Source organism: Limulus polyphemus, unplaced genomic scaffold (genome assembly GCF_000517525.1).
Source record: "Limulus polyphemus unplaced genomic scaffold, Limulus_polyphemus-2.1.2 Scaffold2683, whole genome shotgun sequence".
Taxonomy (NCBI): Eukaryota; Metazoa; Arthropoda; class Merostomata; order Xiphosura; family Limulidae; genus Limulus; species Limulus polyphemus.
The window spans coordinates 131,638-152,951 of NW_013668293.1; the positions used below are offsets into that span (position 1 = coordinate 131,638).

The 21,314-nt window shown below is 32.0% G+C and overlaps 1 protein-coding gene across 1 annotated transcript in view; it reads left to right on the forward strand.

Annotated features, from left to right (window-relative positions):
• The window catches only part of LOC106467626 (GPI transamidase component PIG-S-like), a 141,112-nt gene extending 120,532 nt beyond the window's left edge, over positions 1 to 20,580 (forward strand). Inside the window, exons 11-15 of the mRNA XM_013927987.2 lie at positions 1,747 to 1,794; positions 7,430 to 7,558; positions 9,752 to 9,854; positions 16,141 to 16,198; positions 19,760 to 20,580. Of these exons, the coding sequence (XP_013783441.1) occupies positions 1,747 to 1,794; positions 7,430 to 7,558; positions 9,752 to 9,854; positions 16,141 to 16,198; positions 19,760 to 19,865 (444 nt within the window). The 3' untranslated portion in view covers positions 19,866 to 20,580. The remainder of the gene's footprint in view (positions 1 to 1,746; positions 1,795 to 7,429; positions 7,559 to 9,751; positions 9,855 to 16,140; positions 16,199 to 19,759) is intronic.
• The last annotated feature ends 734 nt before the right edge of the window (positions 20,581 to 21,314 follow it).

Sequence of the window (21,314 nt, forward strand, 5' to 3'; positions counted from 1 at the left end):
AGTTAAAAATATGCAAGGTGTTTGGAAGACAGTTCTTCCACACTGTGCACAGAACGTCACAGGCTTTTCAAAAGATACAGAAGAGGTCATTAGAGATATTACTCATATTGGAAAAGAACTTGGTTTCGCTGAGATTGACGATGAAAATGTGCAAGAATTGCTAGAAGCTCATTCAGAAGAACTAACCAATAAGGATCTTATAAATTTGGACACTCAGAGAGCATAAGAAGACATTGATGAATGTGAAGAAATCTTACTTACCCGCCAGCATAAGAAGGAATTAGAAGAACTTTTCACGGTTATTGAAGAATATAAGGAAAAATGTTTAGTTTGTTTGTTTTTGAATTTCGCGCAAAGCTACACGAGGGCTATCTGCGCTAGCCATTCCTAATTTAGCAGTGTAAGACTAGAGGGAAAACAGCTAGTCATCACCACCCACCGCCAACTCTTGGGCTACTCTTTTACCAACGAATAGTGGAATTGACCGTCACATTATAATGCCCCCACGGCTGCAAGGGCGAGCATGTTTGGTGTGACGGGGATTCGAACCCGCGACCCTCAGATTGCGAGTCAAGCGCCTTATCCACCTGACCATGCCGGGCCTGGAAAATGTTTAGAAACAGACCCTGATGAAGATAGAAGCCGTTAAATTTGCAGAAAAATTGATGAGGCAATTTCTCAGTACCGCCAATTATATGAAGAACAGAAGAATACGATGCGACAAGCCACTCTAAATAAGTTTTTCATAAAAAAATCAGATCAATAAATTTTAATTCATTGCATTTTTTTCGTATCTTCTTATATACTTATACTTTGATCAAAAATACGCAAAATAGAAATTAATTGTGAATGAGAATGGGAATTAAGGTACGAATTACATGATTTCCTATAAGTTATTATATTCGATTAGTACAGCTCTTTTAAAGAACACATTAACTGCACTAATCGAGGGATTCCTGTATTTAAATAATAATGAATAATATAAAATATTATTTTGGAAACAAAAAAACACTAACACTCAAAATCTTTTCCTTTATTAATCAATAAACAAACATTGAATATTACAACTTGTTTTTTTTTTACCATCTAAACTGAGTGTAACAATTTAACAAATTAGCCAAATACTGAAGCTACTGAGAACAACAAACATGTACATGCTTCCATCTGTTGACAACAATGTTTACAAAATATTTGAGGTCCGTGAAGACACCCGATACTAATGTAGGGTTAAAACTTAATGTAGCAGAATAACTTGGCACAGAAAAATATAAAAACTTGAAGTAAACATATACAAAACTGTAATTAGCTGAGCAGAGCTCACATAAAGTAATAAAAACAATTGGTTTTAAAGCTTTTTTTATTAAATATTTGCTTTATGAAATAGAATAAGTAAACTGATTATTGGCTATAAACCAGTACAAATTATACCTAATAGTTTTATATTTATATTTTTAAAAAAACATAAAAGAATACATTTATTTTGCCAAAACTAAGCTTTGGAATTAAAAATCCAAAAAGTCCATTATGTAGTAGAGCCAGCACATGGTTGAGAAACTGTTATTCATTTAAGCAGTCATGGGAAATGTCTTAAAATGCTTTCTTGTAATTTCATGCATTCTTCGGGGGTAGTTGACCATTATAATAAGTAAGCACCAACTCTTATGTTAATGTTTAAAGTTCATATTAAAGTTTTCAATAGCTTAATTTTCAAGTGATGGTTACTAGTTTTTGTTTATTCTCTGTTAGGACTGCAGTGGATTGTTCTTCATCCAGAACTATACTTGCACTGATTGGGTGAGTGAAATGTTATTACACAAACTATATTACTATAAGACAAAGGACGTGTTTTGTATCATTTAATAAATATTTTGGAAAGATTCCGAAAGTAAAAATGGAAGACTCCAGTTTTATGGGTAAATGTTTAATACAGATAGAACCCTTCTTTTCCTGGAAAACTTGGTGTGGTTAGATTTCTTGAAATGCAAGCACACTTTTTCAATGTAGTAATATACATATATATATATATTAGCATTTTTTACTTTTCTTATTGTGATGGCTCCTTACTTTAGTATTATATCTAGTCAGAATTGTGTAAACTGCTGTATTTTTTTATTGAGATGACAAGATTTCAAGTTGGGATGTAAATCCATGTTTATAAATTTGTATGTACTGTGGTTTATAAAATCATTTAAGTTATCTAAGCTTTATGCTCTTCAGCATCACTAACATTTTACAGATAAACTGATTAACTAATTGTTTTTGTTGTTTTCAAATCAAATTGCATTTTCTAAAATAACTCTTCATCTGTTGCAACTTAGATTTCCGTGTATAAAACTTTAGTGAAAATCAGCACAAGCATTTTTGATTTTATATTTTCTTTGCATACACCTACAGTAAGTTGTTTTAAAATAAAGTATATGTTTTCTTTTTTTTTATTTTTGATTAGTTTTCCTAGAAATATACTTTTTAGTAGTGGTTTCCTCATAAATGAGGTAAATCCAATTGTTATGATATTTGCACCTACTGAATGTGCTGTCCTCTGTTGAATATATATAGATAGTATGTATCATGTGGCATGAAGATAATAATGGTGTACAAGCATGAAGTTCTGTAAAAGTTACATAGTGTGTAGTCCCTCGGTCTAAACATAAAATTGTGTTAGAAATGTGCCAGAAGAAGTTTATAAAATAGATCTATTAGAGCCACCTAAGGCTTTGACCTGGAAGGTGATATCAGGAGGAAACAACAGTTAACAGTTTATCCCGGTGCTATAGAAGAAGATTTGTAGTCCACAAAAGTGTAATGCTCATTCTTTCTTCAGGTAATAGGAATAGACATGCTAGAAGTATTCAACAGATTTTCAATATCTGAAAAAGTTGACTTAGATACTGCTCTCAAAGTTTGAAGAGTTTTGTAATCCTAAGAAAAAGGAAATGTTTGAAAGTCATATAATTTAATACTCATTATCAAGGCAGTATGAAAACTATTTATAATAACTAACTAAGACACATAAATCTGGAAACCTTCATGAATCTTTAATCAAAGATAAAACAGTATGGTGAATTCATTTGAATGAAGTTCATGCTAGACTGTTGAGAGTTTGATGTAACACTGTAGAAAACAGCAGATATTTGTAGAGCTACTGAAATGACTAGAAATCAGAGGAAAGTAACATATGAAAGAAAACAGATCTGTTCATGAGTTGAAAAAGGTGGTTCATGCAAAATTAGACTGAACAGGAACTTGTCTGAAGTGTAAAAAAATATATATGGAATCACTGTGCAGACATGTAAAACAAAGAAAGTGTTTTTGATAGACGAATATGAATTATAAAATGGTGTTGAGGAATTCTTCACAGAAGGTGTCTATGCAGAAGCACCTTCATGGAAAATAAACAGGAAAGTGAACTTGTCTATTAATAAAAAAGATTTAGTTTATATCACATATTGAAAGTAATCTGAAAAGTTATGGAGGAAAGAAAGACATTGTACCTGGAAAAACAGTATTAAGAACAAATACAGAGATGTCTCAGAAATGGAATTTTATGTTACTAAAAGAAATGTGGCAGAACTTATTCTAGGCTGAAAGGCATATGCCAAGCTAAACTTATTACTGTTAATGAGGGTTAAAAAGAGACATCATACAGCAAAATGAATGTGATCAGTGGATAAAAGGAAACATACAGTATAATATGACACTGTTGATAGCAAACAAGCATGTGCAGTGCAGTAAGTCAAGACTCCCACAGATTTATCACATGCAAAATACTGGCTTATTGTACAGCTTATATGCTTTTCTTTTGTATTTTCTGTGATATTTTTCACCATTAATCACTGTTTGTGACTCCTGTATATGTACTGCTTGTGTGTTTCCATAATTATTTCCTAGAGAAAGTGAGAAAGAAAATTTCCTTTAACTAGGCTAAACACAAAAAGTATTGCATATAAAAGACAGACAAATGAAACTAAAGTACAAATAAAGGTTTACATGACATGACAAAAGCTAGAGAAGCAATAGAGGAATGTGTAAAAAACAGAATCTGCATTTACTTGATTTTAATCACAAGTTTTAAGCCTATTAGAGTACAAATAACAATGTGAGAATGATGAAATGTACCCTAGTAAGAAAGGTATCCACAAAAAAAAAGGACACATATAGTGATGAGGATACACTGTCTGTTATATTTAACCTCTATTCACAAACATCACTTATAAAGTGAAATTAGAACTGGAAAAAAAATTAAGTAAATATGAGTATTCCATCCTAAAACACCCCAATCTCAAACTGTCATTCATAATTTGCATCCAGTTGCTCATTATCAAACAGACAAGAAACAAAACAATAATTTGAAAGTGATGTTAAGGAATTCTTCATAGAAAGTGTTTATGCAGAAAACAGCTTTATGAAAAATGAATTAAAAGTGGACTTATCTGTTACCAATAAAGATGTAATTAAGTTACATATTAAAATAAAGCTGAAAAAGTATGGATGAAAGAGAGATCCTATACTTGGGAAAACTATTTCTGAACAAATGCAAAAAAATATCTGAGAAATGGAATCTTATGTTATTGAATGAGATGTAGTAGAGCCAATACTAGGCTTAAAAGCATGTGTCAAGCTGAAAATAATAGTACCAATAAATAAGCTCATGGACTGGGTAAACTCACTAATCACAGTAGAATAAGCTAAATACACAATGTACTAGTCTGGGGATGTACACCAGAAGAGCATGATTTCAGACTCAGAAAAGCATTAAAAAGGGCATGTGAATAAAAAAATTAAAACTAAACAAAAAAAATCTTCACCTATGTGTAAAATAAAACAAATATTTTGAACACATTAGGTAAGGACAGCCTGCAGATGGATAAATCTAAAGTGGAAGGAATTAATGGAATACCTACACCAAAAATAGTGTGAATGTACCGTGTCTTAGGAATCATAACCTACCTGTTCAAAATTATACCCAGTATGTCACAATAAACAGTTTTTCTGAGAGGGCCATTCAACAAAACATGACATGGCATTTGGAAGATGCAAATCAGAAAACACTGGAAAGACAAGAAAAGCTAGTAAGAGAAACTCCAGTAAAGAACTTAGTGTGACAAAAGCCTTTAACAGTGCAAGTTCTTGTATCAAAAGACAAACTTGGTACAGTACTGGTGCAAGATGGAAACACTGTAGCATTAACACAAACAAAGAAAAAGTATGCTTGAATAGAAAAGACACATTTGTAGTTGTGTTTGGATGGAAAATATTTCATTATTAAACCTATAGACTGTTTACAATTAGAGGAATCAATACAGGAGCCTGGCTTAGGGACAAAGACAAAAACTAGAAGTGGAAGAGTCATTAAGAAAATAATAATTATGAATAGTAAATAGAATTGCAATAATAGGTTATTCTTTCAATGACTAGTTTACTTAATTTATAGAAAGAAAAAAAGTGTTACAATGAACTGTATAACGAGTCTGTCAATTTCATATTGTTTAAGTTACCAATAAGGTTTTATGTAAGAGAATTTCAGTATAAAAGGTCAAAGATAAACCACTTATGAATTCTTATAAGCCAGTAACAGTGAACCATAAGGTGTAAAGTTTTGTTATTGTTAACAAGAGGAATGTAGTGATGTTACCAACTACTGAAGGTATAGATATTACAGAGGATGAGTATGTTATATTAAAACAATTTTGAAGCCTCAACACATTGTTACAGTTAATGTTGCAACATCCAGTCATGCTCTATCTGACACAACCAATCTTTGAAACATTCCTGCAGCATAGTTTCCATTGAAAAATTCTCCAATGTAAGACTGTCATATCCAAAACAACACTCCTCCCTAAATGCTCTCCATAATCCATCTAGCATATGAGAATGACAGTTTTCCACATCCATTTCATCAGTCTGATCACACAGACATATTAGGTCATCAAGAAATTATGTCACTTTTGTTAGATGAAAAAACCCGAACAACTTATATATCAAAACAAAACATTTATTAAATGAAATAGTCTCCATTCTTATCGATGATGCTTTTTTATCTTACAGTCAGTTTGTTAATGCCCTGATTAACGAAATCACTTGGCTTTGAAGCAAGAAACATGTCAATGTCCTCTTTAACACCTTCCACATTTGCATATGTTTACCCATTAAGATGGTGTTGCAGCGAACGAACAAGATGGTAACAATGATCATCGGAGAGTTTGTGAGGTACCCAAACATCTGCTTTAAGAAGTTTTCCCATATTCCTTAGATTTTTTACGTGTTGTTTCATGAGAGACATGCAATTTCAGAGTCATTTTACGAGTGTGTTGCCTTGGGCTAGACTCAACAAGAGTCTTCAGAGCATCAATATCAGTTCCAACATGTTAGCCCCTGCCATCACAGTTTTTAAGGCTAAAGTCACCTGAACGAAATTTGCGGAACCATCATTGACTCTTATGAATGTTTAAAACATTTCCATAAACATCTTTGATATTCTTTGTGGCTACAGAGGCATTGTTTCCCTTCATGTATTCAAACAGCATTACATGCCAAATGTGTGTTTCGTTGTGTGCCATCACTATAAGGGATTAGAGTATACTAAACTTTACACATTATATAGGCTACGTTAACGTGATGTTTAGGCTAATCGTTTAACTATTATACATGATGTACTTTGGGGGGGGGGAGGTAATGAAAGTGTTCCAAAATGTGACATTAATCTCTTGATGACCTAATACATAAGCATTGCTTCTGATGACTTGACTAGTATGTCTGTATGGAATAACATGAATACCCCTTTCATTCTCCATTTCTTTGAAGTATGCTATGTATGAATGGATAAGTTGTAGAAACAGTTTATGTACACACGACTTGTGTTGCTTATCCAGATGTAGATCCTTCTTGATTATGTTGCGTGCTGCTGCCAGAAGCATGTGGACAGATTTTGCCACTGGTCTTTTTCTCCTAGTGCTTCAAGTTGATCCAAATTTCTTTGTTTTCCAATGCCTTTTAAGTACAAGAGATATCCCTGTATTGGAAGTTATAAATCCCTGATCTAAACACATCTTTATAAATATGTTGTGTACTCTTTCCAAAAGTTATCAGTTTTGGGCACCAAACAGTGTCAAAATGTAGTTCTGATACATGTCATTCCACCACACCTTTATATAATCTGTGGTTGTCATGTGACTTACTGGTTTGTATATTCAACAACATTGTTATGTAACATATTCAATCTTCTGTATTTGTCACACGGCACAAAAAATTATGATGGTGTACAAATATGAAGTTGTTTAAATGTTATTCAGTGTGTAGGCCTAAACATAACACTAACTTTTCATGAAAAATTTTAAAAAAACGTTAATAATAAGGTATTTCATACATATTGTATAAATTAAAAATTATATGATGAAAGCATTAACTAATAATAAGAAGTTTAATATTCAAGGAATTGGACTTTTTGATGAGACGTCAAGCTCAAGAACAGTTGGCAAAGGCTTTAGGATCGTTACATTCTCTAGCTCATCTCCTGGAAACCATCAGCAATATTGTCATTACTAATGTGGTTGGTGACAAGGTACTGTTGAAATATGAACTAAAATCATTTTTTTTTTTCTGATGTCTTAAAACAATGCTTTTAGATGGTAGACATCTAATTATATATGGGGCACATCCTTTTATTTTAAAACGAATCATTCATTGTTTTCTTGAGATCATGTAATGGTAAAGACTGGTGTATTTGGACTTAGTAATACTACTTTCATTTATAAACTTAAGTTTTGGAACTCATATATAATTATAACAGACTACAGTGAGGAAATCAGTTATTGCCTTATATGGATTTTTACTTATTCAAATCCTTACAACTCTTTAAACCCATAATGCATTCTGCCAGAACTAATTTCTTAATTTACTAATAATTATCACCGTATCTTATAAAATATTAATTTTGTGGATAATAACATGGTTTGGATTAGTTTCAGCCAAAGAGACGTAAATGTTATTGGAGGCTGTCCCCATCCAATGGGTAAATAGATATTTTGGGGTGGACATTGGTAGTGTCCACTCAGGTTAAATGAGTTAAAAACACTGGGAATGTACAAACTTTAGTTTCTATATATTTATCTTTCTAAGACAAAAAAGTTGGAAATAAAAACAATTTATTATTTTTACTCTTAATTTAACACTTAAGCAGTTAAAGAAACCTACTTGTCAGCTTAGATTTAGATTTTAAGTGCAAAATCTAACTTGCTTTGATTATAAATTTCAGCATGATCCAGTTTCCTAAAATATTCTTTCATGAAATCTTTTATTGATACAGTTTGACAGCAAGGTACATGTAGCAATATGTAAATCAACCTTATATGTATTAAAACAATTTGTAAATGGTAATTACAAGGTAGGGGAAATATGGGTTAATCTGGTTAAAAATTATCTATTTTATATAGTAAATCACACAAAACTGAGCATAAAACATTTTATATTTCTTGTATTGAATGATTCTACATTTACTGCATTGTATGAGCATTGAAGGATAAAATGAGATAACTGAAAATAATACCCATGTTATAAATCTGATTTTTATGGTATTGCCATATCTTAACCATTCTGTACCAAAATATGTATAATTTTAGCAATTTTCAAATTGCAATATAACTTATATCTGGATTGCAAATTTGAACAACTCTTATTATGTTCTAATGTATATATTAAACATTTTATAAAACAAATTACTATACAACTGTATGTATAAAATGAACACAATTTTATTTGTATTCAAATTGTACATGACTCTGAGGAGTTAAAAGTAGAGGTGGGCAATTAATTGATTACATTGATTAGTGTCATGTAAAATAAATAATAAAAATTACAATTACATTTATTAGTTATACAAAAGTAGTCAACTGATCAAAATGGGTGTTTTTGATTATTAGTGTTTTATATTATTCCATCTTTCCAAATAATTAGAATATTGCCCCATGATTTCTCATTATTATTTTTGACTAATTCAAGGTTCAACTTATCAATTAATGTCATGACACTCAAAAATAATCAACTAATCAAAATTAATATTTCCAATTGTTACTATTTTTCATTATTCCAACTATTCAAGTTTTATATGAGAGTTATCAATTAGCGAATTCCACTGACTGCCTAACTCACACTTGCTAATACAATAAATGAACAATTGTAATGAGTGTGGTACTACCATCTGTGAATTAAAATAATGACAGTTCATCAATAGCAGTTAGAGTTACTTCATTTTAGATTACTAATTGACAAGGATATCATTTCATTCTTTGATGATCTATTACCAATTGTTACCAAGTTAATTAGAATAATAAATAAATATGCATGTTTATTTAGTCACCACTATTTGAAAAGGTAGTTATATATGGTAAACTATGTTTATTTTGTATAGTATAAGTATTTCATTTGTGTTTCTGTGCTTTACTAGATTATTACAGTTCTTAGACATTCAAAATGGTAAGCTATTTGTACTGTGTAACTGGAGTTAAAGACAGTGTGTGGCTCAGCCATTTTAAAGTAAAGGTCTAAAACAAGTAAAATGTAATGTACAGAGATACTTTTATTTTAACTTCTCCTTTTTATGACTGATCTATGTAAAATTCATGGGAATATGATGTATTTGTTAGTAAAACAATATTTATCTAAATTTGCTTGAAATATTGTGTGAAATATAAAAAAGATTTTAATTGCTCTATTTCTTTATTGCTTCATATATATATATGTTGCATCTTTATTTCAGATTTATCTAGCCATTGATTCTTTAGAAAAAGGTATAGAACTCTTAAAAACTGGAAATTTGGAAGAAGCATTTGGTTTTATAAAACGTGCCTTCGTTTCATCAGGTGAGGAATAACACAGCATATATCACGTTACATACATTTGTTATGGTGTGTATGCCCTGTACAAGCTGCCAAAGAATGATTACAGTTATATTATCTTGTATGTTTGGGATTTTCAAGAATTGGAAGATTGTATAATAATATTATTCCAACCATACTATATTTGTTATAGCCATTGCACACAACACATTTTGCTCAATCCAGAGCTCTTCAGGCTGGTTGGGATGCAACAAATACGAGTGGTTGAAATACTATTTATATAAGCCAATTGTGTGAATGCTTTTACACTACTGCTTTTCAAATATTCTGTTATGAGAATTTTACATTAAGTGAGTAATTTCTTAAGTAGTATATGATGGGAAATTTGTAGTTAATGATTATGCTTCTAATTTAGAATTTTGTTTTGGGAAATACACTGTTATTGATTATCTTGCCAAGTACTATGAGATGGGATACTTGCAGTTAGAGATTATGCTTCTCATCTAGTATAGTGTTAGAAATGTACAGTTAGTGAATATCTTGTCAAGTGCAGGTAATGTAAAATATAAAGTTTGTGGTCATGGCTCAATTTTAAGGAAATTTCCAGGTTGTCCAGAAAGCTGTATTAATTGTCCGAAAAAAAGATCCAATTACAACAATATTGATGTTTAAAGACCCTAACAAAAAAAAAGACTCATTTACAAGAATTTTCATGTTTTTATATCTTATTTATTTCCAAAATATACAATTAATGTTTAGTTGCCAGTTTTACATCTTTATTCAACTACTTTTTGATGCCTTATTTCCTGGGTAGTTTCATTACATTGGAAAAAATAAGACCAAACCATGCTAATATTATTGTTACGACAACGCAGGTCACGTGATGCTTGTATCACGCCACTTCCTTCTCGAACCTTCATGAAATGTTGGGAGACCACTAGATTGGGGTAGTCTTGAAGCAACATGAGGGAATGTGTAATTGAACTGCGGAGAGAGAATATTGTTGAGCACGTGAGACGTTCGTTGAGAACTATAGCGTTTGTTATAGCGCGACTGTTGAAGTTAAGTGTATCGCAAAGTTGTATTCAGAAAGAATAAACCAGTTTTATTTAAGAAAGGACTTGTATCGGTAAAGTTTCTTCGGAAATAATTTTACGGAAAATTAACTAACGAACGGAGACGTAACATTATATAGTATCTTTAGGAAAAAATAGTCAATGACCTTTCAAACAGAACAGTAGTCTTGGCCAATCACATTTAATGTTTTAATTTTAATCAGTACAGTAAAGTACAGCCTGTAGTAAGACTAGACTTGCATTGGAACTCTCACGTGTACTACTATTGCATAATATGTACACATTGCCTGAACACTGCACATGTACACACACACACACCACTAACATGTATTGATCTGGAGAGAGTCAAACATAACCTTATTTTATTTATTGTTATTCTGCTTTCCATTGATCAAAACATTCATAAAATTTTGTTTGCAGTTATCATTATTATGTTCTGTTTAATTTGTGAATTTTTCTGCTTTTCTCATGGTAGCTATGTTTTCCATATTTCCTAGACTTGATTAGTCACATCTGTCTAATGTTAGCCTTAGGCCTATACATTCGTAATCGAAAGGGCATCAGTATTTCAACTGTGACGATTACCAATGAAAATTCGGAGTTTGTAAAGTTGATCCTTTTAGTTCCTACCAAAGGTTTATTGGTAGGAGGTTAAGACAGCCATATTAGTTTTATTGTCATATGCATCTATATTAGAAATTAATGTAAATATTCATGTTATCAGTGTTAATTTTTGTTGCAAATTTCTGTCTGCCTATATATTTGCATACAAACATCATGAAGTACATTGTGTGATAATGTAACTAACTGAGTTGTATACACTGTGCTGTGTTACCAGACCTAGCCATTAATGCTCAGTTGAATTCCATACAAAATTTAGATGTACAGATCAGCATGATAGAAAGTGTAGTTCTTAAAACAGCATTATTAGCCTATCACAAAAGCAAACTATTCTTAATGTTTTCAACCCCTTTTAGTGGGTTGTACCAAAATTTCTCTTGTACAAAGTACAATCTTTTTTAAAAAAATAAAAATAGAACAAAAGATATTTTTGTTGGGGTTAAAATTTTTAGTTGGGAAATTTACCAATGATTTTGGTCAAGGATTAGAGTCAACATTACGTGTACGAGTCTTTGCACAATTTTTTCTGTGGATGACTGGCTCCTGTTTGCTTCTTCTCATTCACAGTCCATAGACCACACTCCACTGATCCTACAGGAAGAAGCGTGGGTGTGATTCCTGATGACAGTGGGGAAGTCCATTCTTACCCCTCTCAATATCCCATTCATATTGGGGGCGTGGGGTTCTTCTTTCCAATCTCAGTCAAGCTCTGCCTTTTCCTCTTTGTCTTCAGGTTAGGAGCAAGCAGTTCACACTTCCCTTGGAAGCTCTCATTCCCATGGGTCGAGCTCATATGCATTCCTTTTGGTGGACTCTCCTAGATCAGTAGAGCTTCTCCTCATATCCCTGGCTTAGTGGTAAGGCAGAAACCAGACCATGGTGGGGGTGCAGCTTACTCCACCTTGTCCATATTTACATTTGTTCTTTAGAAGATTCGTGGTCTTACCTCACCGTCTGGAGATTTCTGGTTTCTGGTCGATCAAGAAGTCTACATATCACCTTTCTCGAGCCTTTGGTGGTGGATTAATTATCTTCTCCCAAGAAGATTCTCCTTACAGAATGGTCTCTCAATCTACAGGTCTTTAGGTGGGTGTGTTTTCAGCTAGGGACACTTTATATATGCCTTTGCCACCCACTGGAACACCAAACTAGTAACATGGACTTTCAGCACCTGCATTTCAATACATTTGGTGTTGGAACTTTAAAGACTAAATCCTACAGCTCAGGAAATAAAAGAGGCAATGAAATGCAGTCCATTTAAGCACCCTGAACAGTTTCCAGCAGATGCTACTTCATGTTCATTTCTTATGTCTCTACTTCAGTACAAACTTCCAAACAATGAATCTGTGCCTCGTGATTGTATAGCTTGGTGTAAAAGCCAACAGGTGTTATTTTGTTTTCCATGCCAGCTTTTGTTCTTCTCAGCCTGAATCAGTTCATTCATATTTTTCTTCTAAATCAGGATACTTATGCCAGTTGAAATGGAGAAAAGTGTATGAGAGAATCCCAGAACATCAACCTAGCATTCTTCACAAAGAGTGTTACTTGAAATGGTGGACCTTAAAAATTTAACTAGGATGCAGTGGTACTATCTTTCACCCACTGAAGAAACAGATTCAAAGTGAAGCCTACTTATGGAAACAAATGCTACAATGGTTACTTGATGTGACATTATTTCTTAGTGAAAGAGGCTTGTTATTCAAAGGCAAATCTCAGAAATCAGAGAGCCAAATAATGGAAAGTTTCTTAGAGTCCTAGAGTTTTTGAGTCACTATGACCCAGGTCTTGAAAAACATACTGAGTAGAGAATCTCAATAAAAGCTGGTAAATGCATACAAGTGCATTACCTGTCTAGTGACATGCAGAATTATTTTATTTCTTGCTGTGCCTATCATGTTAGAAGTGCTATAGTAGAACAGAGAGAAGACATAAAGTATTATTCCATTATTATTGATGCAACTCCAGATTCAAGTCATGTCGAACAAACAACATTTATTCTTTGTTATGTTAACTTCAATGAAGAAAAATGCAAATATGAAATACAAGAATAATTTTTGAAAGTCACTGACTGCAGCCAAAAAATAGGAGTTGCAATCACAACCTTGATTTGCTCAACACTTGAGAAACACTTAATTCCTATTAATGAATGCTGTGGCCAAGGTTATGACAATGGGAGTAACATAAGTGGGGTGTTTAATGGTGCACAAGCACTTTTTCTTCAGTGGAATCCTTCAGCAAAGTTTTCTCCATGTGCTTGTCACAGTTTTAACTTTTGTGTAGGGCACACTGCTGAGTATTGCTTTGAGGCAGCAACATTTTTTGTGATAATACAGTAACTATAATCTGTTTGGCTGTAGTCCCCAGCAATGGAAATTTCTGAAGGAGTGTGTTGGAATTTCTTTACATTCAATGTCTGATACTCGTTGGAGTGCATGGGTGGATTTTGTATGACCAATTGCAGCTCATTTAGCTAAGATTGTCATTGCTGTGGAATCTTTGAATAAGCTAAATTTTTCTGTAAAGACAAGTTCTCTACTATGGGGTGTTTTGGAGTATATCACGTCATTCAAGTGCATTATCGTGGCATCAATCTGGTTCAAGTTGTTGGTACTGATCAATTGTACAAACAAACTGCTACAAGATCGAAATACTACCATTGATGTTGAAGTCAAGAACATAAAAAGCTTGTTAGTTGAATTAAACTTTATTCGAGAAAATTGGAATACCATACTTTCTAAAGCTAAAGTGGTTGCCAATGTGATGAATATTGAGCTGAAATTTCCAGAAATATGCAATAAGAAGAGGAAAGTGTTTCATGATGAAACTCTGGAGGAAGCAACAATTAGAAAGACCTATTCAAGACAAAGGTTTTTAAGTAATTCTCGACAATCTAATTTCCAGTCTTAAAAATCGTTAAGAAGCTGTAAGGAGAAAGTTTGGTTTATGTGGAAATACAGAAAAATTACTGAAAACCAGATTGAAGGAAGATGCAAATCATTCATTGAAGAGTACCATGCTGATGTCACAACAGATTTGTGTGAAGAAGTGATATATTTGAAATTAATTCATTTGTCTAACTTTGGAGACAAAAAACAGAGCATAATATATTATGGGAAAAACAGTAATATTGGCTCAACCTAAGGGTATTAGAGCGAATTATATCTGTGAATCTCCTCTGAGATTTATGTAGAAATGTAAGCTTACATGCAGGTCACATGACCTATCTAAGAATTAATAAATATGACATCTACTATCTAGCGAAACCACAGCCAAGGGAATGGGCTTGGAAAAATCAGCATGGAAAGAAGACCCTGTTGAGCTTGAATGCTATGACTCTCTTAAGGTAGCTAAATACCTCGTCATCTAATTAGTGATGCGCATGAACGAATTAACGAGATTCCCACTGTACCTGTCTACTATCTAGCGAAACCACAGCCAAGGGAACGGGCTTGGAAAAAATCAGTAACTATGAATCTCTTAAGGTAGCCAAATGCCTCGTCATCTAATTAGTGAAGCGCATGAATGGATTAACGAGATTCCCACTGTCCCTATCTACTATCTAGCGAAACCACAGCCAAGGGAACGGGCTTGAAATACTAAAATTTTGTCTTACATGCTTTTATAATCTTAGAATAGAATAACTTCACATAAAACAATCCTGTATTATAAATCTTCTCGGGAAGGCCAGTTTTAGATGCCGTATGCATTTTTCGAATCACCACACTTCAACATGAGGGTCAAGGTTTTTAATCTGTATAAGTTACAGGTTACAAGTATGGCAGGGGGCATTGTGATTGAATATCCAAATTACTATAACAGGTGGCCAGTAAGCGTAGTTATTGGGTTTGACTTCACACAAGTTACAAATGAATTTATTTTGAACCTGGTTATGAAATCATTGGTTAAGCACACAAGCCACCAACTCGAGGAATTTACATGTGGAATAAAGAAACGTGCTCAAAGACAGTTGTAATATAAACACAAAATATTTGTTATTACAAGCTATTGATCAATTCCTCTACATCAAAGTTATCCTTATTTGGTAATGTGCTTTGCTAGGTAGTGTCAATTTTTTTATAACATCCTTTGACCTGTTGTATTTCTCTAGGTTTCTATTAGATATTTGGATTCATATATTTCTCATCTCCCTATATATAATACTTTATATATTAATTAAAACTATATTTTTTGAAATCCTTAGTATATGCATTATAGTAAATGCTTCATCACCTGCATGAATCATGAACAACCCTCTGATATATCCTTGTTTGTTTAATGTGGAGTAAGTCAGTAATCTTTCAATAAATGGGTTAGTTACACCAGTGTTGGAAATAACAGTAAAATATTTACAATATGTGTAAAGATCCATTAATAGCAAGAACAAAGGGCACTTGCTGATTGTGTTAAATTATGTATACTAACTTTAAACACCAAAGTTATTCAGATCCATATGAGAATCTGAACAATAGCACAAACAGTGATGAATTCAAGCTGTCAAAATGAAAATGTTTAAAGGTATTTCATTCTCTTTCAACATTAAGCTTTACACTATATTTGTGTAATTCAGTGAATTTGATGAAACACACTTATTAGTATCTTTGTTTTGTTTTCAGAGGAAGCATTTTATCATCCATCACTCCTTGCTCTTCTCTATTTTCCAGATGACCAAAAGTAAGATAATTAACCATGTTGTAAAATTTTTTTAGTTTGCTAATAAAAAGGCTGTGATAGTTATTAGTATAAAAATATGTAATTGCAAGATGTGGCTGTTGCTTCTGATGGTAAAAGTGGGTTAAAATAGGATATTATGAGAAGATTGTGGATTTCTTCTCAGAAAAAAATGAATGTATTATACATAAGGTTGAGATAATTCAGCATGGCTTATGGTAAATAAATTATGTCTGCACTTAAGCAAACCTGAATTTTTTTTGCCAGGATTATTAAATTGTTTATGCTTGTTCTTGTTTTTTTATGAAATACTATTTCTTTATATGCTAATAAACAAGTCGTTTGAAATGTTTTATCTGTTCCAGTGATGTCAAATATGATGGTGAAACTGTTAAAAATAGCTGTTATGACAAATGATTCTACTATCATATAGTTCAGTTTATCTTTAAAAAATCTTTAACAGTCTTTGAAATGTAGCTATTATTTTTTCCATCAGATATTGCTTAATGCATTAAAAGTCTAATGTTTAAAAAATATCTTTTATCATACATTAAGTTTTATGCTTCTTAATATTGGCTTAATGAATAAATTTTCCCTATTTTTATCAATTAACACACTTTGCTTAACACATTGATCTACATGTTTGTAATCAAGCACCTTACAAAACTTTTGTACATTGTTTTGAAAAATTAAAAGTTAATTATTGATGAAAGTATTTGTTATTTAGATTATTTAATTAACATTCTTTCTAGAACTACAATTTTGAATAATTAATGGCACTAATGCAAACAGCAATTTTGTCATTTCCAAACTCACTCTGTGGTCAAAGATTTTTCCAAGCCCGTTCCCTTGGCTGTGGTTTCGCTAGATAGTAGATAGGGACAGTGAGAATCTCGTTAATCCATTCATGCGCGTCACTAATTAGATGACGAGGCATTTGGCTACCTTAAGAGAGTCATAGTCTTTAAGCATGATATGTAATTCTTTTGAGTAACAATGTTTTCAAAATGAGTTCTAAATAACTACAATAGGTTACTGTGGATATTCTCAATTAATGTTTTCTTTGTGATGGCATGTCACATGGAGTTCGACTTAAATCCAGTTTACAATAGATTTATTTAAAATCCAGGTTTACAGTCACAAGTGGAATACACAAGTCACTAACTCGAAGAAGTTTACAGTTACAATAAAGAATTGACGTGGAAACTGAGATTCAAAACACTACCAACACTTTAATGCAATATATTAAGATACTCGACTACATTAAAATTACCAAAGGTATCTTGAAACATTTCACTATTAAAACTATTAAATTCTTCAATCTGGTCAGGTAACTGTACTTCAATTAAAATTTTCTATAATACCCATTAAATTACTTAATACTATCATTTAACACATTGATTGAAAACTGCTAAGACATAACTTTCCTTAATTCTTTAATATTAAGCACATGTGCATTCAATTTCCAACTGCAGTATTTAATTCTGAGAGAGATAGCATTAGTTAATTACACTGATCTTGAGCTGGAAATGTTTGACATCTTCAACATTGTTATGGGCTCTGCATAGTTGGACCAGGCAGCATCAGTTTTCTTCAACCAGCAGCAGGTTGTTTGGCTTCTTCATATGAACCAGGAGATTGTAAAGATTTCAGTTGACAAACTGGCAGCAGGACCAATGGCTTCTTATTATGAGTCAAGAGACTGATTTTTAGCCACAAAACGTGGGTTTTAATAAGGATTTCTTTAGTATTTTTACGATTCTCCAAATAGTGTACAAATCCAACTCATAACAACACTTGTCACTTACTTGGATGAATTTTGTTGACTCATCATAATTCTCAGAACTAAAACCAAAGCTATATTAACAATTGGTTATGATCGAAGATGATATATTGGCAGCATGTTTGCATGTTTATCTCCTCGTCCTCCTCAGATCAACGTTCTGCCCAGAGTCTCTGATTTCCCTGCTAATTCTTTTTATGGAAGTTGTGTCCAGTTTCTAATGAAGTTAATATAAACTTTATAATAGCTTCTTTCTGCTATTCTGGCATTGGTCTATTGGTCATTTAAACAATTTATTCCCAATACTGCCTGGAATGCATCTTAGTTTATACTTGACATGTACATTTCCTTTCTTAGTCAAGCATCGTTTTGTAACCCCTCATTAGATGTGCCCAACTTTTCTTCATATTGCATGCATGTACATGTGTGCCACATCATTGCAATGGCTGAAAGGTCAATAAAAATAATAAATATATATAGATGTATAATGTTATGAGATTTAAGATATTTAGACTAAACATTTGTGTTTTCATGTTATAATTTGTAGTCATGCTAGAACAAAAAATGTGTAACTTATATTTATTTCCTAATTTTCTATGGTGGTTTTGAGGTCGGTCAAATCAACCCAACCTGTACAGAGATACAATAGCAAAACTAACAGATAGAATATAAAGTTTTTTCTAAAACAATGTTTGCTCATTATCTGGAGATTATACATATTCTGCATGTGAAATTTGAACTTTTTCTCGTGTATAAAAGTATTTTTAATATTAAAATCACTTTGTATGTTGGATAGTCAACATTCGAAAAGGAAAAGAGGCACGAGAAAAACATTACTTAATGAATTTTAAAACTTAATATAAAAATATAGTATTTTCTGTGCAAAATCTTTGTAATGTTTACTGATAATATGCAAAATTTCATGAAGAAACTAATTTAAAAATTATAGCATGAAAACTATAACAAGCACAAAATGGTTTTTATATGTATACATGAACACACGTGTATAGATATTTTTGCATAAAGTAATGGAAATAATTATGGAAACAAACAAGTTACATATACATAAAAGAGTTACAAACAATGAGTATTGGCAACAAGATTGTGACTTTATCAATAATACAAAACATTATCACAGAAAATACAAAACAAAAATGACTAAGCTTTACAGTGCACTAGTATTTTGTGTGTGCTTTATTACACCTTGTTTTCATGCTGCCATACAGTTTATAATTGTATGATTGTGGAATATTCTTCAAATTGTCTAATATTATACTCCAAAATTCATCTAAGTTGTTTGGTCACCTTTTGACTTTTTCAGTTTTTACATTAGCCCATACACCCTCAACAATATTCATGTCAGGACTTTGTGCAGACCACATCATGGTTGTGAGTGTTTCATCAACCTCTTTACAGCTATGTAAAGTACTACTACTACTATGTGGTGTAGTATGACAGCCTGTACTTTTAAAGCTTTACACTGGTGAGACCTTTTCTGATTGGTTGGATGACAACCAGTAACAATGTAAACAGTCAACACATGAATGTACTCTAGTGCAGTTCATTTTTACATTATAAAGGAGTGGCATTCCTATAGTATTTGCCTCTCATATCTTTTCCTCACTATTTCCATAGCTATTTCTAATACTTTAAATGCATATACAAGTATATATATGTGTGTATCATTTGAAAATTTCTTGGCTAAATTATTCTTATGATATATATTTTATGTTCATAACAACCAAATATGTTAATGCTTAATATGTTGTTTTTGCTTCTAGGTATGCAGTTTACATTCCCTTGTTCCTGCCTGTTAGTATTCCAGTGATTCTCTCACTGCCACATTTGTGGAGGTTCCTCCAAGTAAAAACAAAAAAGAAACACTAGTTTATTAACGAATGAACAGCAAAACCTTAGTCAACATTAGGTATTCAAGCCACCAAAGTTTACTTTAGTTTGATGTTGCCTTATGCTGTTAAGAGACATTCCTTTAATACTACAAAATTACTTGGTTATATAATGTAGTATGGTGTTGAATTTGTTTATTGACATAACATGAAACACAACAGAGTGGTAGTGTAAGACAATATTGTGTTGGTATGTTGGCATATAGTTTCTAACTAATAAAATTTGTCAGATATAAATGAAAATTTGAGTAATATAAAAAAAAATATCAAGGTCTCCCAACCAAAAACTAAATTTTTCATTTTCCTTTTATTTTTTATTTTAAATTTCTTTCACACTTATACTATAATCTTATATTAATAAAAACAAGATGACAACTTTAAAAGTTTCCTCATCAAGTGGTTTCAGTGGTATACCTAATATATCCATATGAAAAGCTAACTTAGTCACTAAGAAGTGTAATATTATATTGTTAAGTTGAAGATTATTTTTCTTCATAAACTTTTGTGGAAATAAAGCCATAAAATGTATAAAATTAAATGATATTCTCTATTTAAATTCACAATGTATTGTCATAGATGCAGCCTAACTTATGAGTGTTGTTGTTGAATAAAAGCCTTCCTGAGCAGTGATTAATGGCAAATGAAGGATGGATCTGAACTGCCATTTTTACACAACTCTGATATCAAATCCATAATTGACTGACTATAACTTGTATCTTATAATTACATGGATTTAGAATTTTATAAAATATAGTGTTTTATATGCTTTTCTATTTAATACTGGGTTTCGTTGAACATTCAAGATACTCTCAAGAATCATGAACATTTTTACCTACCATCAGTTAGAATTCACAAGTTGGGCAAAGTTCTGTAATGAATATCTTACAACACTATTTAATTTGAACAATGATTTATTATAATTGACCCCAAAGAAAAGATTACATTAGTTTTCTTTAGATAAAACAAACAAGGGTTAACATGAGAGGCTGCCATAGAAAATGGCAAAATGAATGCTTAAGATTATGTTGAACAATATCACCTCATAGAATATGGTTATACAAATGAGAAATACAAACTCATAAAAGTAAGGAAAGTACTTCAAATATGAAAAACCAGTTGAAACCGAAAGCCACTGCTGGACAGCTAAACAAGTGTAAGGAAATGTAGGAAAATGTGATTAAACTGAGGCAAAAGACAACTAAACAAGTGTAAGGAAATGTAGGAAAATGTGATTAAACTGAGGCAAAAGACAACTAAACAAGTGTAAGGAAATGTAGGAAAATGTGATTAAACTGAGGCAAAAGACAACTAAACAAGTCTAAGGAAATGTAGGAGAATGTGATTAAACTGAGGCAAAAGACAACTAAACAAAGTGTAAGGAAATGTAGGAAAGTGTGATTAAACTGAGGCAAAAGACAACTAAACAAGT